Source organism: Rhynchophorus ferrugineus, unplaced genomic scaffold (genome assembly GCF_030347505.1).
Source record: "Rhynchophorus ferrugineus isolate W39M unplaced genomic scaffold, kcgeb_rfMv2 rfM9, whole genome shotgun sequence".
Taxonomy (NCBI): domain Eukaryota; kingdom Metazoa; phylum Arthropoda; class Insecta; order Coleoptera; family Curculionidae; genus Rhynchophorus; species Rhynchophorus ferrugineus.
In genome coordinates this window covers 29,871,539-29,896,868 of record NW_027472588.1, presented here as the reverse complement: position 1 = coordinate 29,896,868, position 25,330 = coordinate 29,871,539, and the positions used below count along the sequence as shown (strand labels likewise).

The window sequence follows — 25,330 nt, the reverse complement described above, 5'->3', positions numbered from 1 at the left end:
TTAAGTTTTTCTGATATTATGTCATATTCGGGAACACATATGGATCAACTACTTGCAAGCTGCTCTATCTAAATATAAATTAAAATTCGCAAAGTAATAATATTTATAAAATATTAATGCCACAGTGTTCGGGAATTTACTGTAATTTTTTTTCAGTGCGCAGATGTTATATATTTTTTATTATTTTTACCACTGAAACACAGCCGGTGTATTATGTCAGCTAATAGTACTTTTGGACAACATTTCACGATACTCTTGTTATTCTTCCAATTTTACAAACACATAATTATTGCAACACAACAACCACATATAATATGATTCGATTGTTTTTAGTGGTAGTTTTCTATATCCCTTCTAATGGAAATATTTTATCTTCTTATCTTTCTTTTCATTCAAATATTTCATAACAAACATATTTTAAATACAAGCACATCATGATAAATCCTTATTTTATGTAATACCAAGTTATTCAATAAGCTCGCGAAGCTTCATCTATTGGCAACGAAGAACTAATTCTGTCTGGCTCTTGGCGTCTACACTCTAGATTTATAATAAAATATTTTTCACAGTAAATTACTTAATAAATTCTAGATAATAATTATCATAAGGAATACTTATTGCCCATAATTGAATACTTATATCAGAATACAGAGCAGATTTTTGAACCACTAGGAGTAATGATTAAAAAAACTTACTTAAACCAAAATGTATGTTCGATCTCTCAGTTCAGTCTTTATTTACAGACCATCTCTAAGTTAATAGTCTAATTTTAATAAATTGACACCAGCTTTAAATGCTTTTGAGACACATTGGAATGCATTCGACACTAGAATATTAACCTAAAAGGTCAATATACTTCAGCAGAGGCATCAGATGCATTTATCCGCATCCACTAATATTTTTCTATTGTAGTAACATCACAGATAAAAAATTTTCTGGTCGTTAATATCTAAATTATTATTCTGAATTCTTTAATTTATAATATAATGCTAATACCCTCAGATGCATTCTTCGATAAAATGGATACAGCTTGAGGGATATACAGAAAAAGATTGTACAAATGAGCAATAACACTCTTTCGCATTTCTTCAACGAATAACACATCTTTGGAAGGGTAGCGAAGAAACATAATACCAAAGTTATATTCAATATACACAGGAAAATATCTCAGACGTGATTTAACCCCTAGCAAGAGAGCAAAGACGTAGCAGATATGTGCAAAATACCCTATGAGCGTGGGAGTATGTAACAGGTCAATTGAAAAGTCCCCGGCCTGACACATATATACTAAAATTAAATTCATATGTTATTTTGTTAGCCCTAACCTTCAAACGATGCGTGTATAAATTTGACAGCTGTCGGATCATTACTTTGTGAATTATAGCATTTTGAGTGAAGCAACTTTTGTTATTGTGAAAAAACTGGATAAAAAGGAATTCCGCGTGTTGATGAAATATTGCTTTTTGAAGGAAAAAAAAATACAATTGAAGCAAAAACTTGGCTTGATGCCGAGTTTCCGGACACTGCCACAGGCAAATCAACCATCAAGGATTGATACGCTAAGTTTAGACGTGGTGAAATAAGCACCGAAGATGGTGAACGCAGTGGACGCCTAAAAGAGGTTGTTACCGGCGAAAACATTACCGAAAAAAATCCACAAAACGATTTTGAATGATCGTAAATTGGAATTGAATAATTAAATAGCAGACACTCTAAAGATATCAACTGAACGTGTACATCATATCATTCACGAATATTTGGGTATGAGAAAGCTCTGTGCAAAGTAGGTGCCGCTCGAGCTCTCTTTTGACCAAAAACAACGACGAGTTGATGACTCGGACCAGTGTTTCTGTTGCTAAGATTATCACGCGTAATAAACCCGACAACAATGGATGAAACATAGCTCCATCATTTCACTCCGACAAGTTCAATGGACAGTCATCCGAGTGGACTGCACACGATGAACCCGTTCCAAAACGTGGGAAAACGCAACAGTCGGCTGGCAAGGTTATGGCGTCTGTATTTTGGGATGCGCATGGAATATTTTTCATTGACTACCTTAAAAAAGGAAGGACCATCAACAACGACTATTACATAACGTTATTGGACCGTTTGAAGGGCGAAATCGCCGAAAAATTATTGCATTTGAAGAAAAAGAAAGTGCTGCCTCACCAAGACAATGCACCGTGTCATGAGTCAGTGAAAACGATGGCAAAAATTAATGAATTGGGCTTCAAATTGCTTCCTCATCCACCATATTCTCCAGATCTGGCCGCCAGCGACTATTTCCTGTTCTCAAATCGTCGAAACTGAGACCTATTTTGAAGCAAAGAACAAATCGTACTACAAAAATGGTATCGAAAAGTTGGAGGGTCGCTATAATCAGTGTATCACCCTTGAAAGGAATTATGTTGAATAAAAAAAACTAATTTTGCCGAAAAAATGTGTTTTACTATGGTAGGCCGGGGACTTTTCAATTGACCTGTTACAGGGAAACTGGAAGGATGACACATAGACGGTCCAGTCGCGCTTTAGCTGAACAATGAATGGATACTGACGAGGTTTTAACCACCCCACAAGGCTATTTTGAGAGAAAACATATGGGGAGATTAGAGATTTACTATATACCAAAAGATTAAATATTAAACTGATACCAAAATAATCCCAACAAAGACATGGGTTATAAGATCTGGCATCTTCAATTATCTATCTGGCATACCACCGTACTGGTTTTCCAATCATTCAATGAATCACAAAAACGCAGATTTCTTATCGGGTAATTAAATAGGATAGCTTGATCAGGAATGCTTCGGCATTACAGCTTCTGTATTGAAAATGCAATCGATATAGATTGCATTTAGTCAAAAAACGCGGCTCCAATCCGAAAACCAATAATTCAAATTATAATGTCACTACATTTTAAGTTAAAATTGAATTAAACAATTAAAATGTTTATTTCAATTATTTAACTTGTAACTGTTGCTCATAATTATTAGATTCTTAAATTATTTGAGAGAAATTTCATCGCCATCAGTTTATGAAATCCAGATAGTTTCAGTAAAATTAAAAATACTATTTATATAGATAATTATTTCTGTGAAATCCAACTATGGAGTACTTCTAACAAATATAATACAACCTTCATCCAACGGTTCCAAAACGAAATGTTGGATATTATAGTGCCCTACGGTTATGAATGAATTCATTACGAGTGTAATACAAAGTGTTAACATGTTAAGTACTTTGAAAGAGTGTCAATGCATTCAAATATACTTACCAATCATCTAAATGTGAGTGACTAAAACTTTTACTACCATCCGATCTGATTAATGGATAGATAGTGACTTTGAACAAGATATTTTACACAGGAGATTATCATATTATCAGAATTATCATAAGAATTACTAATTAGCCACTGGACCTATTGTTGAACCACTAACAGTAATTAAACAAATAGATAACAATTTTCCAACAAAAAGTTATCAATCCAAGATAAACACTATATAACAATGTGGTTTCCTTTATACCAACAAATAGTTTATATTATTAATTGTTGTTTGTATATCTTCGTTGTGGTATGGTGAACACATCAACCAAAGGTCTAAAAAACAAAATGTTTTACTTTATTATTAATTTTAACAAATAAGGAAGTAAAAGAAATAGTTCAATCAACTACCGATAAATGTGCAACAACACTCTATTGATATTTAGGACTATATTAATTAAAAATCAGAAACATTTCATTATTCATTTTTATAACATGTTTAATGGCTACTTAATACATTTTTAATGATAAACTACTATATTTTTTATATTAAACGTTGAAAACGTTTGTTATAGAAGTCCCATACATTTAATATGCTAATATTCTTAAATTATAGTAATCATTAAATCATTATAAAGGTATTTATTTCGTTTATTGCATGTATCCTAATATTCCTACAATGATTGTGGTTTCAATTTGTTAGCAATAGTTTCACCGCATGCACTTTATAATATAAATATAGTATAAGTAAATGAAAAATATAGTATTTTGTTATTATATAGAGAACAACTTCAATATATAACATTAACAATGTGGTTTACTTAATATCAACAAATATTCTACCAATAAAACAACCAATGGATGTCATCAAAATATATGACGTCAGAATGTCACAATGCTGCCGCGTCAAAATACAATTCTGACTTACAACTCTTACCGGTTTATAACCTCGAATTATCATCATTAATAATTAAGAGAATTTTATCTGTATCTGATTGGCGTAAATAAATTGAATCCAGCCAACGAACTAAAGAATGGTGTCATTTCATTTTTAATCTTGATGATAGCATAATGAAACATCCATCTACTTTAATATATTACTATAGATTTTTAATACGAATTAAACACTTTAAAAATATTGATAACTTTTTTGTTTAATTTGAAGAACGCTGCTGCCAAAGCTCATCAAACATTTTTAGGAAGTTATGTAGTGATATTGCTCCACTATATATTTATTGTGGGCTTTAGTTTCAATAATTTAAAAGTCAAGATTTTAATATCAATGATAAAGGATGGTTTAGAAGACTAAAAGACTTATTGGACGAAAACCTAGCTTAAACCCTCAAAAAACGTTGATATACCTTAACAGTTGACGAATCAAGTATTTCTAAGCATTCAGGTATGGAAATGATCTAAAGCAAAGAAAAATGGCAACTGCACGAGTTGACTTAAAATGATATTTTGAACTGTTTCAACAACGCGATTTCGCAGCTTATAAGACAAAAAGAAGATTTTTCTGTGGCATATTATGACTCGTGAAGAAGTAGATTTACTACAAGAATCCCAAGCGCAAAAAGTTGTAGTTTAGTCTAAGAGAACTATCTACTTTGACACGGAAGCGGAATATTCCCTCCCATAAAGACCTGCTGTGCACATAATGACATGAGCAAGGTGCACTATATTAAAAACGACTAAAACCCAATGAAAGTTTATTGATTATTATTGCAGATATTTATTGGCGTCAATGGATGCCATGTTATTGCAAAAAAGAGGGACAATAACGAGTAAATGAGAGAAAATCATCCTCTTAATCGTAACACTCGGCCACATATTGCAAGAGTTGTACAGGATAGGCTGTTGTAGAACGAATAAGACGTTCTGCTACACCAAGCGTACTCACCAAAGATAGCGCCTTTTGATCGCCACTGAGAGACTGCTTCGAAATGCTGAAGAAAAGCGAAAATGGATCGATGATTGAATCGACACAGTAACAACAATGTTGCTAAGTTGAAGAAAATTATGGAAAATATTTTAATTATTATATAATGTAACAGTTTTCCTGAATAAATTGAAAATATTGCCATAATACGTGCAGCTAATATTTATTATATCTACGAAAATTATACAGACATTTTACATGGAATAATGTCAAAACCACCTGCTCAATCTTTTTTTTTTTTGATAACATATTTATTAGATATGTTTAGTACAAACTTAATTATATACATTAATTTATTATTACATTTCATTTGTACTTGGATTAATTCACAAGCAAGACGAGTGCGAGATAAATAAATCAATATATATTCCTCAAATCTACTCAATAAATAAATAAAATAAAATTATTGTTAAAATTGTATATACATTGAATATATCCATGCGTGTTGCTAAATCTCCTCCCATTTTCATGCTGTCATATCAGTTTTATACGAGGATTATTTCTCTCTTTATCTGTTTTATTTCGGTATTGTATCAAACTAATGCTGCTATCTACTACTTCACTGGTTAGCTGATCTCGGGTATACAAGAATTATCCTTAAGATTCGGAATTATGCTAAAATATAGTTGCTATCTGATTATAAGTCTTTACACTTTTAACGACATAATCATATTGAAATGACGAGAAGAAATGCACATAGATAAATAATTCAAAATAGTGTTATTTATTTAGACATTCCTTACTTGTTGGTGTGCAGGATGTCAGAGAGATAAATTAGAAACATTGTTAAATATGTTTATAAAATTATTATATGTATTTCCCAAAATACCGTTGTTATTTGCCTTTTTATAGCCTTATGACGTTTTCGGTTTCTCTGGCAGAACATTTTATTGCCAGTGTCTGGGCTCTAGTTTGCTTGGGAATGGAAAAACCCGTATAAATGGACTATTGGTTCCAAGAAAAGGTGACTGTGAGATACTGTATAATTTCAGAGTGGGAGTGACATACACACCACCTTAAATAGGACGAACTAAGAGGTTAGCAAGTTTTTCAAAGGTTTTTCCAAACTTGCCGAAAAAGCGATATTACACGCCTTAAACAGTTTCACAGGCGCACACTACATAATCCCGAATGAATAATTCGGTTTCCGTGCCAAACGCTCAAGCCTTCAAGCTGCTTGCAACTCAGTTTTGTTTTCAATATTCTATATACAATAAAAATGTCAGTAGGTGATACCGAGTGTCCACATATTTCAACAAATTTGAAATAAATACATTTTTCTAAAAAATAAATCTGTTGCGATATTGGCTCCAATAACTAATTTATTTTGACTTGCATTGTTTCCTTGGTTGTTGCTTCTTTTGACTTTTGGAATATAAATTACTACATAGGGTCGTTTAAAAACATAATAATTTAAATGTATTTGAATTTCAAAGTGGATCTTTTTTAAGAAAATGCTGACGAATATAATTAAAACAAAACCAGTTTGGTACCAAGAAGTGTTATTTTCTAAAACCAAAAAGCAGACACACTTGTTTAATTTAGTTACCAATAAACGCAGCTTTGTTTTCAATATTCTATATACAATAAATATGTCAGTAGGTGATACCCAGTGCCAACACTTTTCAACAAATTCGAAATAAACCAATTTTTTCAAAAGAATAAATCTGTTGGGGTATTTGGTTCAATAACTAATTTATTGGTTTTTTGACTTCCATCGTTAAAACCCATTTTTAGTGTGTTATTATAAAGTAAAACATTACAATTTACTGCATATAAAATGAGGATGAAAATAAACGATGCTATTTTAAAATAATCAACAAATTTCCCAGATTTACGCTGGTTTAAAGATGTTTACTTATTTTTAGCTAATTTATTTTGAGGTATTGTTTTCTAAACAGACATGTCATATTCATTGAATATCAGCTAGAACCACATAACACATTACTTAATATTTAATTGTTACCTTGTTACTAATCGTTTCCAACTAACCTATAATTTGTTTTTATGATAACTTAAATCTAGGTATATAACTAGGAGGACCCATCGGCCCTATCTCAGTCTCTGATGAGATAATGTTTATGCATATCACCTCCATTATATGAACCTCACTACACAACACTAAACAAGATCGGATGGTTTGATTCTTTTGCGTCTGTGTCCTGTTCTGGTGGTATTCAAAAGCTGAAATACTTCAATATTCTCATGAGAATGGAATATTTCCTCAGGCCCCCTTGCAATTCTCTTAATTTCTTGACTGACTGTGTATATCCGAAGGTCTCGATGTAGGTAATCAGTCCTATAGTATTTGGGTGCGTTCACAATACCTCTCAGGACTTTGTTCTGAAAAATTTGTATTTTGTTTATGTTACTCTTTGCAGAACATCCCCATAATTGAACTCCGTATGTCCATAAGTTTCAGTATTTGCTTCCAATTAGCCAGTACATTTTCCTATATTTCAATTCCAGTTATTTTCTTTTCTTCCTTATATGTTTCTTCCAACGAAGTTTTGCATCAAGATTCATTCCGAGTTGTTGCTATATGAAATGGTAGTATTATTTAATGTTATTGGTGCTTGTACGGTCTGATTGTAGGTGAACTGCACATGCACAAATTTACTTTCGTTAATTTTTATTTTCCAAGCTTGTGTCCAATTATTTATATTGTCACTTGCCGGTTGTAATATTCGTGAGGTTTGTTCACTATTGTCTCCGACAGCTATAATCGCAGATTCATCAGCAAATGTAGCAATCGTAAGTATAGAGTAGATAAAGCATTGGCCCCAGTACACTTCCTTGTGGTACACCTGTTTTAGCTTCTTTTATTATAGAGTAAGCTTCTTCTTGTTCGTATCTAAAAATTCTAGTTCTAATACGGATTTTAATAGTTCGGCGTGTTGTTTTGATAACATTTTCTATAGTTCATGAACAAGGCCTTCATGCCAAACCTTATCGAAGTGCTACATCTAAGAATATAGCTAAACATACTTTTTGACTTTCGTAGGCTTTTTCAATAACTTATGTTATTCTGTCGACCTGGTCAATTGTTGAATGCTTGTTAATAAACCCAAACTGGTGTGTTGGTATTAGGTTTTTTCTCTCTATGATAGGTTTTATTCTTTTTAACAGTGATAGGTCTGTAGGCTTCTATTTCATTTGTTAACTTCCCATATTTTGAGATCATTATAGTTTCCGCCAAGTTCCAAATGCCTGGGACATGTTTTAATCTAAATACTGACACATAGATGACGCCACTGTTGAAGCAATATCATTTATGTGAGAGTTTCTGAAAAATATATATTTGGGTTTAAATGAGGTTGTTTCAATGTAGTTTAGAATTTTGGTTTACAACGTTTGCCGGTTTGTAACCACTAATTATCAACAGGGTCAACCAGTACCAACATAAATCGAATTTTATAGATTGATTCGGTTATATGTTCTGCAGCACCAGAGATAATTCTATCCCTTTGAACTAGAGTAATGTAAAAGTAAAAAATATAGATATTAAATTTTTAAAATATTTGCAATAAACTGTTTGTCCTTATTTAAATTTTAGTGTCTTTGATTTGCAATTTATTTGATGTGGGACTCCATAAAATAATCGGGAAATAAAAGTATTTTGTTGCGTTAGAAGTTTAGAAACCCCTGGGTAAATACTTGATTCGGTGGTATACATTTATACATTAAATAGTCCCCCTTTTATTACCACTGAAAAGGGTCACGATCAATGTCAGCCTCTTAAAGTGTAGTGGTGTTTGTGAATCATTCAGTTCTGTTACATGAATCACTATTATTGGACCCGTTATATTAATTAATTCCCGACAACAGAATATCTCGTACTAAAATATAGTGATTGCATTTGGTGCACCCAGCCCCACCTGATTTCATCCACTTATGTATATGGGGCTTAAAATTTTTAAATAATCTTTTACATGTTTTCAAGAATTAATTTAAGAATATGTATACTTAGCTGAAAGAACTTCAGAAAATGTTAATTATAAAGTAGAAGGCCCACTATATTACTACAATAATTACCAAATTTCGATATTAAGTACTATTCTTCCTGTCAGAAACTTTGTCCCGAACTTTAAACGACCCAATGATAATGATAAATCAATTTCTACTTAAATTATTTACTTGAAATATAGTGAATATCGTTTTATATTCATGTCTCTGTATCCAGAAGTATGGATTCTGAATTTCTTTTACTATTTTTTAAAAAGGTTGAAAGACAGGAAAAATTTTTTTAGTATCGCGACGTCTTAATCCGGAATTTTTTGATTCCGACTTCAGAATATTACGCAGAGTTGATTGAGTAGAATGCATATTATTAGCATATTTTAATAGTTTTGTATTTTTTAATATATTATTATAATTCTGAAACATTAATAAAATCTTGCAAAAAAGGATGCTTTTAAGCAACAATAACTTGCTCAATGGTTTCAAAAATAATAATGAAAGAAGACCTTTACAGTAACAATCAGCCACACTCCTAATACCACAGCTTTTTATAATAATATTAGGTAAGGTTATTTTGTCTTAAAAGATGTTTAAATAGCTTAAGTATAGTTCGCGTAAATAAGTAAACATGTATGATAGTGGTAGTCTATCTCTTTCCATAGGTAATTGAGACCCAAGTTACTAAAAGCGGTTTGCCAAGAAGAATTCGTTTCATCATTGCTTTTTGGCATAATAGTGGATACAATAATATTCAAAAAGTATTAAACAACAGATATGGCACTTAAAACATCTAACTACTTTTTTATACGAAATCATCTCATCTGTATTTTCATTCTCACACGCGCTCTATATCTTCAGTTCAATCACCGTAAGATTCAATGATTCATTGATAAAACATTCCTATTTTGAATACTACTTAAATATTGAGTAGTAGTATTGTATTACTCTCTTACAAAACAACATACAACAGCCAAAAAATAATTGAAAACGAATATTTGACGGCATTAATCGATGATGCTCCATGTAAAACGCAAGAAGAATATGTAGAAATATTGGGAGTCACCATCTGTAATCGCTTGAAGAATATGGTAATAAGTATGAAAATAAAAAATCTTTGAATGCAATAGTGACATGATTCTCATCTAACGTTAATTTAGATTTTTACAGGAACTAAAATGTTGACATGATCTCTTAATGAGATTAAACATCTGGCGCTTGAGCACCCATAGAAATATTTAACATCATTACAGTTCATGAAATTGTCTTTTGTTGATTTAGATGGACATTTTACACCAACCGTTTAATTTAAAATAAAAACACCAGTAATATATAAAAAACAGTGCTCAAAGTATTGTATATCGTCAGCTATTATTTTTTTTTTAATAGCATTTAAATTCCACGTCCAAAATAAAATTAACAAGATCTGGTGAATATGACAGACGACGATAAACATTTGCATTTGAGAAATTCCATATAGGTTTTCAGGCATATCGCAGTCCTAGTATATTTCCCATGATGTTTTCTAACATATATACGAATTCCGTCCGAATTTTAATAACGAATTGAAAGCTAGCTTTTCACGAATACTGACACCGGATGGTGATAATGAACCGGTCCACTCAGTGTCACTTTTACATTTACTTTGTTATTATACATTTTTATCTTCCATGTGTTGATAGCAAAGAAATCACAACATCCTATGGTCATTCCTTTGTCATATATTACTACATATTCTAAAAAGGCAAAGTTTACGCATGATTTGAATATGCGGTAAGGTTTTGGCCGTCCAAGAAAACAGTTTAAGCTTAACAAAAATGGGGAAAAACTTGAATCAAGCCATTCAAATATTAATATCGAAACGGTGCTGTGAGAGTGTTGGTGAAAATTCATGAACCAGATTCTGGCCTCGCACAATGTTAGTCTCCTATTTTTCAGATCGGTTTCTATGATTTTGATTATGTTTTTTTTTGACGCTTTCTTCTTCTTTTGGGAGGAACTCGTCTACCTATCATTCAACGAGAAGTATACAATCGAGAAGAGAGCAATAAAAACGAGCGTCGCACGCTTTCCATATCCAATATGGTACTCCATAAACCCACAAAACCCGAAAATATTATCTACACAATCGCTATTTGGTCAAATTTGTGTCAGCAGCACGTAAAGCCGACCAAACAACGTTTTTCCACCAACTTTAATCATTTCTCCAGGGGGCTTAAAACACTTTAATGATTTTAGAGGTTACTGGAGAAATTGCTAAAGCCTGTGGTGCATCATGATTGTATAGCACCATAAGGAACCGTGGAGTTCCATTTGCTTTTTGAATGTTGTCGTTTCAGTCATTTCTACAGTATCCACCAAATCAGCGGCCACGACATTCTACTAGACCTCTCTTTCAAGTTTGATTTTTGCTTTAATAAAAATTCGTTGGATATTCAAAGCTGTGTTTTAAGTTAAGCTGATGGATATAATTTAGTGACACACTCAACAATTGCTTTTCTGTTGCTTAGATATATGTATGTAGATGTTCTAGTGGCTGGAATTTATTGGCTGCTTCAATGAACTCCTTCAATGGCTCCTTGAAACTCCTTCTGATCTCAATAAGCTCTATACAACGCATATACACTAAAGATTTGCGTCTTCAATGCTTACAACTCCTTAAAAACAATGCTTACAAAACTAACACATCGAAGTATTCATAGAGCAGATTACTGAACATCAATAACATACTAAGCTACTACTAAGCTTGATGACTTTGTTAATTGTTACAACTGCCGTTTTGGTAGCGCAGTAATAAAGGCGACAGGGCGGTCCTCCTACTGTTGCGATAGCCACGGGTTCGAATGCTGGGGCATGGTCGTAAATTTATATTTGTGATTGTCCTAGGCAAGACTGTAAAATGTGGCATGGAAAATGAACAAGTACATTCATCTGGTCGTTTCTTTAGGAGGGGGTGTTACATCGCGCGACTAATATGGTCTTGGCTACGAAGACTGTTTATTTCAAAACAACTAGGTCATGTGTTTATGTTAAGACTGAAGGGTGTGATTAGGGAGACCTCTAGAAATAGGGATTTGGTTTATGTTAGAATTGATTTAAACCCTCAATATCGTTTTGTGCTCGCTATACAAAAGTTACCAACGTTTTACTTCGGAAAAATAATAGGTTTTGGGTGTTTTGAACTTTTCACATTTCATAACTTATCTGTCATATCGAAATATCATCATAAATTTTTTTTAATAATTGGTATTAATTTACATTTATCCGTATATTCAATATAGTACCAACTAAATTCAAACAAAATGTTTTGACAAAAGGTTGAGCAAATGCAAGCAAAGCCATGAAAGCCCGATGTGATATTCCATACATAATTCTCATTAAAACTTATTAATTCGAATTTCATGTTTTGGAACGCCCTATATATTAGACCAATCAATTGCTTTCGTAAGTCCTTATTATTTGTTATGCAATAAAACTAAATAAGATACAACTGTAAGGAATAGTACATAGATAATACATAATTAATGTCAACAGAAAGTGTATCTTCGTAGTTACATAGCATGTTTTCTTCAATGTCAAACATAATTAAACTTATATCGCTTATAAATTCTACATGCATCAATACCATCATACGATGAAAAGGACGAACACGACGCGATATGATCAGAACGTTTTTACCAACATTCAGTATGGAGATCTAGAGAAATTTCTTTGTACGCTCTCAAATAGGAATCGTAATTATCAGGTTAATGAAGTCAAAAAAACTAACATAACGCATTTGGTATATGGTGTGTTCTTCTAACCTAGAAAGGCAATTTTTAGTGGTGCTTTCGTTAAATAAACTAGTCTTGAAATATGTCTTATTCTAGTATCACATTAACATACAAACATTATTATTGATCTTCCGTTAAATTTTCGAAAACAAATCCGTTATTACTACACGCATCTGATACATTCTTAAATATTTCGTTAATATAATCTTCCTCTAATATTCTAGTATATATTTGAGTAGAGATATGGAATAAGCAAGTTCAGCAAGTTAGTATTATGTACAAAAAAGAAAAGAACTAAATAAAATATTTCTGTTGTTGAAATGTCTAAAATAAAAATATAATTCCATTTAAAACAGGTGTCCCTCTTTTATGCACTGATAATGTAACGAAACCTTTCCGTCATTGCTGACGCTTTTATAAAAAATAACGATTTTTTAAATAATTTTATCAGCATTTAAACATTATAATCCCTAATGCTCTTTCCATTTTCTGCGTTCATGGTTTTATGCGAATATAATGGACATATTTACGACTTAATCCTTTGATCCAAAGCGGGAACGACCAAGATTATATCGCATTTTGGATAATAAATCGGCCAGCAGATGTTTCTTGCTTCTGGAAACGAAATTTCAAAGGCCTACGCGATAGATAACAGATTGAAATAAAGCAATGACTTGTTATATTCGTTATCTTTGCTAACCGAATGAAAAATTAAATTATACATGTCATATTTTGAAATATTCAATACTCCACGCTTAAATAGGCTTATACCAGCACCAATATTTGTTTTTTACCGTAAATGTACTAACTTTCAGTACTACAATAGCAATATATTGGTATAAAATTTTGTATTCGAATCGATTTCGATTTCGTTTTTCAATTTTGTTTCATGTAATCAGTATTTTAGCTAATAATGGTAATAAACAGAAATACATTCAAATGCAACTTGAGAGTTAATCAAAAGGTATGTGTGTACTGTTTTATTACCATGGATAAGACTTGGATCTACCATCATAGCCCTACATCAAAACAAATGAATGTTAAGGGGTAGCGTAGACTTGATACCTCAGTTCCAAAACGAGTTAAGATGCATAAATTGGTAATGCAATATGTTTTTTTTAAACTAGTGTCAGAATTCATAGCAATCCATCAATAACTGATCCAAGATTTTGATTTTAGATAGAGAAAGTAAGATTTACCAAGGTTAATACTAAAACAAAGCTTTGTCAGGGGATATTGGAAGGTTCCAATGGTTTTGGAAAAGAGACCAAGTTCAGCAATGGCCACTCTTCACTGGAACCACTCCTGCAGGAACTTTAAGACAGGTAATTGCCAAAAATGTTTTTTCTTTCATCAATTAATTTCTATTATATATTAAGTGCTTGTGTTAAGACCGAATGGTGTTTTGAATGAGACATCTAGACAAGGATTTTATTTATGTTAGAATAGATAACCTCAGTATAATAATATCCCCAGTATGATTGTGCTTGCCATTCAACTGTCGCTAACGTTTTTATATATAATAAAATAGTTTTTTAAAGTGAAACAAAGGATTTTTGTATTCATGTTTTGTACCCTTCACATTTCATCACTTCAAGGAATGAATTCATTCAGTTCTGTTTTGAATTCTTTCAATTATCCGGAATCAAACTAATTATCAAGAAAAGAAGGCAGGTCGACGTTGGGTTGTCAATCGTCTCGCAGTTACTCGAAGCATTACTTGAGGTAGTTCAGTGGGGTTTGGCAAAAAATACCGCAGCTGAAACTGCAAAACCATAAAAGGTGGATTGAAGCTTACCTAAGAGGTCAATTGAAAAGTCCCCAGCCTACCATACCAAAACACATTTTTTTGGCAAAATTAGCTTTTCTTATTCAAGATAATTCCCTTCAAGGGTGATGTTCACCGATTACAGCGACCCTCCAACTTTTCGATACCATTTTTATAGTATAATTTGTCCTTTGATTCAAAATAGGCCTCAGTTTTGGCGATCACCTCTTCATTCGACGAAAATTTGTTCCCAGCAAGCATTGTTTGAGATCTGAGAACAGAAAATAGTCGCTGGGGGGCAGATCTGGAGAATATGGTGGATAAGGAAGCAATTCGAAGCCCAATTCATGGATTCTTGCCATCGTTTTCACTGACTCGTGACACGGTGCATTGTCTTGGTGAAGCAGCACTTTCTTTTTCTTCAACGGTCCAATAACGCTATGGAATAGTCGCTGTTGATGGTCCTTCCTTTTTCAAGATACAGACGCCATAACCTTGCCAGGCGACTGTTGCGTTTTCCCACGCTTTCATCGTGTGCAGTCCACTCGGATGACTGTACATTGGACAGATGGGATTCGGGAGTGAAATAATGGATCCATGTTTCATCCATTGTCACATATCGATGTAAAAACTCGGGTTTATTACTGATCTTATACTTGATCATCTTCAAACATTGCTCCGAATCATCAATTCGTCGTCGTTTTTGGTCAAAAGTGGGCTTGCGCGCCACCCACTTGGCACTGAGCTCTTATACCTAAATATTCGTGAATTATATGATGTACACGTTCAGTTGATATCTTTAGAGTTTCTGGTATTTCATTCAGTTTCAATTTACGATCTTTGAAAATCATTTTGTGAATATTTTTAATGTTTTCGTCGGTAACAACCTCTTTTGGGCGTCCACTGCGTTCACCATCTTCGGTGCTCATTTCACCACGTCTAAACTTAGCATACCAATCCCTGATGGTTGATTTTCATGAGGCAGGGTCCGGAAACTCGGCATCAAGTCAATTTTTTGCTTGAACTGTATTTTTTCCCTTCAAAAAGCAATATTTTATCAACATGCGAAATTCCTTTTTATCCATTTTTTCACAATAACAAAAGTTGCTTCATTCAAAATGCTATAATTCACAAAGTAATGATCCGACAACTGTCAAATGTATACACTCATCTTTTGCGGGTTAGGGCTAACTAAAAAATATATGGATTTAATTCTAGTAGCGTCATCTATGTGTCAGGCCGCGACTTTTCAATTGACCTGTTACCATGGAAATTTAGGTGCTACTTTAGTGCTATTCAGAAGGTTATTCAAGACAAACTGGCGGACGAAGGCATGACGCTTTGGTCGTTTCTTTAAGAGGGAGCTGTTATATCGCGCGACTGATACGGTCTGACGAAGATTATGTATTCGAAGGAACAATACTATGTCTTTATGTTAAGACTAAATAGTGTATTGAGCGAGACGTCTAGAGATGGGGGTTTTAGTTATACTAAAATTGACTAAATTGATTTAAACCCTTAATATCGTTTTTTGCTCGCTATTACTTCCGTAAAATAGAAGTTTTTGTGTGTTTTAACCTCTTCACATTTCATAACTTAACGAAATATCACCAATTTTTTAAATTAGTGGTAATTATTAATATTTGTAAACATTAGTATAGAAATCCCATCATATATCCTATCACCATATTTTTTTAATTATTGGTAACTAATAATATTTGTAAAAATTAGTGTAGGAATCCCCATTTTATAATTATCAACAAAACCATAATTTCTCAATAAATTATTTAATAGGAATAGCTGATATATATCTGATATATTTCTAAAGCTAAATAGATTATTAATATTAACTTCCATTATCAAAAATTAACCATATACTTGGAAAAGTAGAAAAAAGGTATAAAAAATCGAAATCACTTGGACTATACAGTTCAGTATACCCGTAATATCTGAGTGTAGATTCTATCCTACCTTCGATTATTTGCGATCTATTTACTGAAACCCCTAGCTATAAAGTATGACAAATAGTAATCATCCATGTTTTGAAAAACACCCCTAGTCAGTAGATTCTCAGCACAAGCATCATAGTTCATGGTGTAAGGCTATCAAAGGTGGTCAGAAATTGCTGTGAACTAATACAATCTGTTGTAATTTGAACAGAAGCTTGCAGTTACATAGTCTGAAAAGTCCCGAGCCTAACACATAGATGGCGCTAGTTTTATTACATTTGTGGCGACCGCTACGACCCTTTAGGGCACCACGAATTCACCAACAAGTACAAAGGTTGGCAACGCCGGTGGATTGGTACCATGCAGTTCCAGGCTATAAAAGACCATCACGACGACGTCTCGTTCTCTTCTCCATCCCCTTGTAACACTACCACTTCCACAGCGCTACCGTACTTCCTCTACCTAACCTAATATCCTGTCAATTCTCCCGTCGACCACATGTATAATTTAATATTAAAATAAACAGTATTTCTTCAACCAGTGTTTTCAGTTCTCGTGCAAATTCCTTCCAAAAATAGTAGTGAGTGTTCGGACAAATAATCACAGCGGCAGCCACACATTTCGACCGACTGACCGACCCGACGAATATTCGTACACATTCATCACCTTTTCAGTTAGTACCAACCTTCTAAGGAAAGCTATTAAAATTGCATGGCATTTCACTCATAAGTTTGTGAGTTATTGTGCTAAGAGTAACACTATTTTTGTTATTTTCAAAACAATGGATCAAAAACAATTTCGTGTTTTAATTTTACACGATTTTTTGCTTCTTGGTGGGAAAAAATACCGTTCAAGCAAAGCAATGGCTTGAAAAGTGTTATAAGGACTCCGCTCCATCAGAAACAACAATAAAATGTTGGTTTGGTGACTTTGAACGTGGTCGTAAAGACACCGATGATGCCTAACACCAGAAAACATCAAATAGGTCCACAAAATCATTCTGAATAATCGAAAAGTGAAGTTGCGTGAATTAGCTAACATCGTAAAGATACCAGAAGAATTGTGGTTTTATATTGCATGAGCATTTCACTATAAGAAACCTGTGTTCAAAGTGGGTGTCGCCGCATTTGCTCACTGTTGACCAAAAACAAGAACGTGATGATTCTGAGCAGTGTTTGGCCATGTTTAAACTAACAAACCGGAATTTTTGCATCGATATGTGACAATTGATGAAACTTGGATCCATCACTTCACACCGGAATCAAAACGATCGTCATTTGAATGGATAACAAAGGGTGAACCTCGTTCAAAGCCATCGAAATCACAACCAGCCGATTGTTATGGAAAGGTTATGACCGCGGTACTTTGAGAGGTGCGTGGTTTTCATCATTCATTGATTCATCGACTATCTTCAGAAGGGAAATACCATTAACAGTGAATATTATATAGCGTTGTTGGAGCGTTTGAAGGCAGAAATTGAAAAGAAACGACCGCTTAGGCAAAGAAAAAAAATTTGTTTCATCAAGACAACGCACCATATCATACAAATCAATCAAAAGAATGAATAAAACTAGATGAATTGAACTTCGAATTATTCCCAGATCCACCACATTCGCCAGATTTGGCTACCAGCGACTACTGGCTATTCGAAAACGTCAAAAAAATACTCACCGCTCGAATGAAGAGGTTATCGCTGAAACTGAGGCCTATTTTGAGGCAAAAGATAAATCGTTCTACAAAAGTGGTATTGAAATGTTAGAGCGTGGCTATTGATGGAGAATACGTTCAGCCCATGTATTACTATTTTGGAACCACCAAAACTTGGAAAACAATTCCATACATGATATACTATGGAAATTTAGGTAAAGCAGTGCTAATGAGATCATTCAAAGCAAACTGGCGGACAAAGACTCTAAGCTGTCCAGATGGGACATCGACTAAGTACATCCTTCAGATCGTTTCTTTAAGAAAGAGATATTATATCGAGCGACTGATACGGAACAACACCTGAAAGTGTATTGAGGGAGATGTCTAGAGGTAGAGATTTGATTCGTTAGGATTGATTTAATCCATCAATATCGTTTTACGCTCGCTCTTCAACAGTCGTCAACGTTTTATTTCAGTAAAATAAAAGTTTGTGTATGTTATTTTTTTAAATTATTGGCACCTAACAATACTTGTAAAAAATTACTGTAGGAATCCCATTTTACAGTTATCAACAATTCTTGAAGCTCAATACATAATTTCCATTATCAAATCCGTATACTTAGTTGAAAAAAAAATGGAACGACATAATCATGCTGGGCTACAGTTCAATATACTCGTAATATCTGAATGTGCATTCTATCCTACCTACGATTATTTACGATCTAGTTATTTAAACCCCATTATCATGATTTACATTCGATCTGTCGACAGTATTAACTCCTCGATTGCGACACGGGCCGAACCCATAAAAAGAAAACAATGGTTCCTAACCTACCTTCACATACCACTTGGACGATTTTTTACTCTTCCGCGGGCCCGTGCAGGCACAAAAACGGAATTTGTTCCTGTCCGCGCTCTTGCTCCGCGAATGCCCGTTACTGCTGCCGCTTTTCCTCGTGCACTTCAACGTCAGGAACTTGGTTTTCTCGGCCACTTCGTGGTAGATGTCGTTTTGGAAACCGATGGGGCAGTTAGAATTAGTCGTAGGCAACAACATCACAGAAGGTTTCCCGCTTGCCGTTTTGATTTTATTTTTTTGCTTAAACGGATCCAAGAACGAAAACGGACCGACCTTTACAGGGAATGCATGCAAAAACTAATAATACAAATATCGACGATATTACTCTACACTTCGACCGAATATGTTGAAATTCAAACACAGTTTAAGTCATGAAAAACCCGAAAATAACGATCACAACAAGCGAGGGTAAAAAACACGAAAAACCACCGAACGAAACAACTCGCGAGGGCCGAGGGGGGCGGAATGACACACTCTTCGTTCTCCCCCTTCACGTCGAATCGATAGGCGAACCCTCTCGGGTTTACGAACTCGATTTTCCCCCCGAGGGTCCTAAAAGCACTCCTCCTGCCCCAATCTGATCGCCTGCTCGATTTTCGACTCACTGAAAACGACGCGCCGCCGTCCCGAATCGAAACAAATGAGGCGCGATACGCGTCTCTGCCATGTGCACAGCCGCCTACTCCGGGAAAGAGTTTTCGCGCGGAGCCGAGCCGTATCTATTCGGGTACGCGTATATCTGTGGAAACTAAACGTAAACAGGACATTTTTTCAGCTTCCTGCATTTTTATGAGGAAATTAGCGTAACTACATCAACATCCGGTCATATTTCGCTCAGATTTTATTAAAATACACTACCTTTATAGATAAGATATACCTGAGTTAGTACTGACCCTTTTTAACTATTACTTCCGGTAGATACAATCTGAAATTCTCATATCTGGTTAGAGCTGCTGGAAAAGCCAGGTATATAGTTCATACTAGAAAATAATGACATGACGATAAGAATGCAATAGTCAAAATCTTGCAGTTCATTATACCTTCATTATTCACAATAAATTGAGGCGAACAATTAAACATATTAACATTGTACATAAAAACACGAAATATAAAGAAAGATCTATGTAACACTAAATCGTGTCATCGTAAGGCATTGATTAATTAATAAATTCACACTGCAGATAACTTGATCAGCTTGATTTCATAACTACTCCTGTCTAGGTATAGTCAAATATTTCCTAAATATTTCTGTATATGCATAATAAGTATATAAATATGATACAGCGTTATTCAAATAAAAAATATTAATCTATTACTTCCTGCCTGGCAATTGATGACATTCACCAGTGAGAAATATGGTTACTATATATTCTCTCGTTTTAATAATTAAATTACCATTTAATAATGTCTGTAATGATTATTATAAAAGATCTTAACTTCATTCTTATATTTACAGAGACCAGTTATAATAAAATATAGATTTATATTATTTATTAAAATAATTATTTTTTGCATTTACCTAATGGTCTTATTGAACAAATAAGGAACACATTATGATGACCATTTTATTTTGGACATATAACGTCGGTGATATATGTATATAGACTTTCAAACAGATAAAAATTGGCGCTTTGTCGTGAAAGGAAATGCATGGTACCAAATTGTAACAAACAAAATACAATACACTGCCAGTTTATCATCAAACTGTAATACAATAGCATTGTCACTGGACATTAATAGGATGAAAATGTCTTTGTAACACCCCATAATTTATAACAATATATTCATATGTATACATGTATTCTAGATTAATACTCCTAAACCACCACCATTAACAATATGTTAACAAATAAAAAGAAATAAAACTCAACTGACTAAGAGTCAAATATATTCCCAAAACCACTTAGTTTTGTTAGTCTGGAGGGTTTATTAAAAAAACATGGATTGGTACTGACCAAGCTATCAGCATCATTCATTTTTTTCTCGGCATTTTGATTGAGTATTGTCCTATAGTTTTTCTTCTAATATCGTTGAAATAAAACACATATTTCTAGTTCTTCCTCGTACGAGCATTGAGAAATCGTAACTCTTACTTCCTAAAGGGTTTTTAAAGCAAACACAACACGACAATATTTTATATGTTTAAAATATAAATCTGCACTAAATGAAACTTAAAATTATATCAAAAGCAACAAATAAACCAGCACAAATCATTCAAAAACTGACAACATCCACAAAAGGAATTTCTTAATATTAATTAAAAATTAAAAAAGTATGATGTGGTGAAGTCTTTTCGTGACAGCTTTCACTTTGGTTGTCAAATATTGACATAAAAAAATCCCCACGTGTAGGCAACTAATAATTATTGAAATTTTTAATTCAATTATTTTAGGAAATACGTTAGAAAATATTTAAAAGATTTTTGTAATAAGTTATAAATATGAGTATTTATTTTAAAGTTTTAATTTTGATGTAGAGTTTAAAACACATGATCACCCTGACAGTTGCTGCTTGTCATAAATACAAAAATGTCAAGTTCATAGTACAAAATTTAGTGGTAAGAATGTAGTTTTAAATTAATTAGCTTATAATGAATTCAATTATTTTGTTGAGGTTTCAGTTTTTGTCAACTATCAGTAACATAAATACAAGAAGTCATGATTAAGACGGTTAAAACTTAACCCCACATTTCCCCCAAGTTCAATCATGAAAACTTGACCTTTAATTACTATTATAGTCAAAAAACAAGTGTTTTTAATTTTGACCATGGATTTTATACCAGTAGAAGTTAACGACCATAAGAGTTATATTAAAACAATTGAATGGCATATGATGGACAAAACCAAATTTTTTCCTTTGTCAATGCTAAGTTCATTTTCAGTAAGATGTGCTCTTTATCCGTTAACTCTTATTAAAACAAGACTACAGATTCAGAAACACAATGACATGTATAGGGGTAAGTTTTTGGTGGTTGTAAACTAACAAAGTTGTTACTTCATAAGGTTTCATAATATGTTTTTGCATATTTTAGGAATGTTTGATGCCTATGGAAAAATATACAAGTATGAAGGATTTTCTGGATTATATAAAGGTTTTTGGATTTCATCTGTGCAAATAGTCAGTGGTAAATAACTGCTAGTATTATAAAATAATATAGTAAAATCTTAAGTTTTAAGTTTGCTTAGATAAGAGGTTTTTTAAAATTTAGTAAGATCTAATGTTAATTTTAGGTGTGTTTTATATTTCAACTTATGAGGGGGTAAGACATCTACTATCAAAGAAAAATGTTGATTCTCGTCTTAGAGCATTAGTAGCAGGTGGTTGTGCATCTTTAGTAGGCCAAACTATCATTGTACCATTTGATGTATTGAGCCAACATCTAATGATGATGGGAACAGTTAGTGATAAGAAAGTAGTAAATAATGGATACTTAATTACACAATTATATTAATTTTTGATTATTTAGATAGCGTTCAACCCATTAGGTATAAACAATAATCCAGATAAAAGTAAACTATCTGTCACCATTGATATAGCAAGGAAAATCCTTCATGTGGATGGATTTAGTGGATTTTACAGAGGTTACTTTGCCAGTTTAGCAGCATATGTTCCAAATTCAGCTCTGTGGTGGGGTTTTTATCATTTCTACCAAGGTAACTATATTTTGCATGCTATGAAATAAATAATTATGTGATAAACATGATATATATTGAATCATTTTTTTTTAAATATACTCTTATGTTATTTGACCTCATAATAATTTAATATATAGATTCAATGTATAGAGGATATTCTGATAAGCTGGTAATTACAAATAATGAGTGTTTTTCATAGTAATTTATCTTTCTACAATTTATTTGACAATTACATACATATTCTTATTAAAAATTATCCGTAGATGAATTGCTCAAAATAATACCGTCATCAGTGTCACATCTATTTATCCAAACATTAGCAGGCACCATCGGTGGTTTCACGACAACCATTATAACAAACCCATTAGATACAGTTAGAGCAAGATTGCAAGTACAACGTATAGAATCAATGGCAGGTGCATTCAAAGATCTCTGGAGGGAAGAGGGCCTTTGGATGTTTACGAAAGGATTGAGCGCAAGATTAGTACAATCAGCCACCTTTAGTTTCAGTATAATTTTAGGTTATGAAACAATAAAACGGGTGTCCGTTAACGAAGAGTATAGAGATTATGTAAGGTGGTGATATTATTGATTAGTGAACGCCTTTGTTATTTATTGATTAGGAAATGTTACGAATATGGTACTTACCTTGAGTGTATTATATTGGATCTTATGGAATTAATAATGAACGTGATTAGTTTGCACATTGTGTGCAGTTTGGAAATATGAAAGATTACTGATAAAAAGATTATAGTAAAAATTATTTTGTAGCATTACAAAAACAATAGGAAAATTGTCTTACATTTTTACTTTTCTTCTCTAGCCAAATATCTTAATTCTCTTTTATATAAGACATGTTATATTATTTATTTTCATAGAGATTTATATATTTTTGTTGTTGTTTTTTTATTTTAATATGTGCTTTGTTGTCGTTATAATAATTTATAAGAAATTGTTGGTTAATTGAAATTTTAAGATTATGAAAATACTTAGATTAACTAAATTCCATTAAAACATTATGTTTAAGAGACCATTTGATGTTGTTTTTGTGTCAGGTACGACAATAAATATATATCTAAATAAAGATTTACACGAGTGCCACACACTTTACCCCGTGTAAATATTTGATGTCTGGTTCCAGTATGTTTCAGAAGAAAATATATACTGTTAATAAAGAATATTTGCGATTAACTCCATTGTTTTATTAATATTATACTGATTCCTACTGATATATAGTTGAACTATTTATGCACTCTTAAATATTAAATGTAATAGGATATATACTAAAACATACAATAATGAGAAAACAAGAGCATAATTAAAACTGCAAAAATTGTATCACTGCTCTGAACAATCATATTCTGTTCCACATGCATCAACTTCTGGTAATGTAATCAATGATACAGCGGAGAAATGCCCAAAAAAATTTTCAGTCTATGCTGTCACCAGATAGGCTACAAAGGGTCAATTTTTACAAGTGGCTTATAATAATAGCATATTATTGCCTGGTGCCAATCGACGTTGTGTTTGAGATGACATTTTCAGCTGCTGCGTACATAGCAACTCCAATAAAATGCCGTTCTTCAATTGGATGTTAAATGGACGATTTGCAAAACAGCCCTGTTTTATATTGCCTTATTTTTATTGATTTTCAAAATAAAAAACCACAATTGTTGTGTTCGGTACTAATAAGTAAAAATACTACAGAATATTTTTTTTATGTACGGTTGTGTATTAATTGAATAATACGCTAAGCATTTTTCGCGTTTTAATTTTTTAAATAAAAATTTAAAAAACTGAAAAACTACCAGTGCTCTAAAAAAATCTAGATACAAATAGCATTTCTTATATGCTAACTAAACACAAGATATTTCAGGTAGAGAGAAGCAACTCGTGCAAAACATCCTCACATTATACCTGAATAAGCATCAGCTAAATTTTACTAATAACATTAAAAGTAAAGGTTACTTTAAAATCACACAATATCTGGAGTATTTGTATATATATTTATATAGACCCTGTATCTTCAGCCAATAAATATGATATTCACTTGAAGTTTATGCATATACCAATGTACAAATCGTCCAAAGCAAAACATTTCTTTGTATTATTTTATTTCGTTTGCTAAATACAATTTCAAAAAAAAAAATTCAGAATTGGGTACTATGCGGAACAATCAATTCGCGAAGTTCTATTCCATATGAGCTTAACCCGGTAAGATTGAAAACAAAATAAGAACTTAATGGTTAAATTGAAAATTTAAAACAGATGTAAACCAGATTAATTAAAGGCTGAAGCTAGTTTGAGGATTACCTCATACATTCAATTTATTATTGTGTCCGCTTAGACCAAATAGACCCGATTCAGAGAAAAAAAAATTTCAATAAAGATGAAGCACTTGCTCATACAGATGAAGCTAATGCAAAAATGTAAGTAAATGTACAAATTGTTTCAGCATCTTATCATCCCAGATTTAGTTCCCTCTGTATTCTAGTTCAACCCACCTATCTATCTAGAAAATATACTAAAAAATAATAA

At 32.7% G+C, this 25,330-nt stretch overlaps 2 protein-coding genes across 8 annotated transcripts in view; one reads left to right on the top strand and one right to left on the bottom strand.

Moving 5' to 3' along the window:
* Nucleotides 1-21,457, bottom strand: part of Rgl (Ral guanine nucleotide dissociation stimulator-like) — a 73,137-nt gene extending 51,680 nt beyond the window's left edge. For 2 of the 4 annotated variants that reach the window (XM_076414389.1, XM_076414390.1), the window contains exon 1: nucleotides 19,134-19,526. In XM_076414389.1, the coding sequence (XP_076270504.1) occupies nucleotides 19,134-19,355 (222 nt within the window). In that variant the 5' untranslated portion in view covers nucleotides 19,356-19,526. Of the gene's footprint in view, nucleotides 1-19,133; nucleotides 19,527-21,112 lie in introns of those variants that run through there. The other 2 variants (XM_076414391.1, XM_076414392.1) reach the window with 2 other exon arrangements.
* A 57-nt stretch (nucleotides 21,458-21,514) lies between these two features.
* On the top strand, nucleotides 21,515-23,983 carry LOC143202703 (solute carrier family 25 member 44). Of its 4 annotated transcripts, none has more exons than XM_076414417.1 (6): nucleotides 21,515-21,714; nucleotides 21,778-22,113; nucleotides 22,189-22,281; nucleotides 22,388-22,569; nucleotides 22,624-22,810; nucleotides 23,056-23,983. In XM_076414417.1, exons 2-6 carry the CDS (start codon nucleotides 21,924-21,926, stop codon nucleotides 23,373-23,375), a joined length of 972 nt encoding a protein of 323 aa, XP_076270532.1. In that variant the 5' UTR covers nucleotides 21,515-21,714; nucleotides 21,778-21,923; the 3' UTR covers nucleotides 23,376-23,983. The 4 variants fall into 4 exon arrangements, with proteins under 4 accessions (XP_076270532.1, XP_076270530.1, XP_076270531.1 ...); XM_076414415.1 differs by having other exon boundaries at nucleotides 21,516-21,714; nucleotides 22,388-22,572; XM_076414416.1 differs by having other exon boundaries at nucleotides 21,592-21,714; nucleotides 21,771-22,113.
* Nucleotides 23,984-25,330: the final 1,347 nt, after the last annotated feature.

Excerpts from the sequence above, each read along its gene's own strand:
- LOC143202703 (XM_076414415.1), top strand. The coding sequence starts at position 21,924 with ATGGATTTTATACCAGTAGAAGTTAACGACCATAAGAGTTATATTAAA. Across the intron at positions 22,114-22,188 it reads ACACAATGACATGTATAGGG|GAATGTTTGATGCCTATGGA; the intron begins GTAAGTTTTTGG and ends TGCATATTTTAG. Across the intron at positions 22,811-23,055 it reads TTTTTATCATTTCTACCAAG|ATGAATTGCTCAAAATAATA; the intron begins GTAACTATATTT and ends AATTATCCGTAG.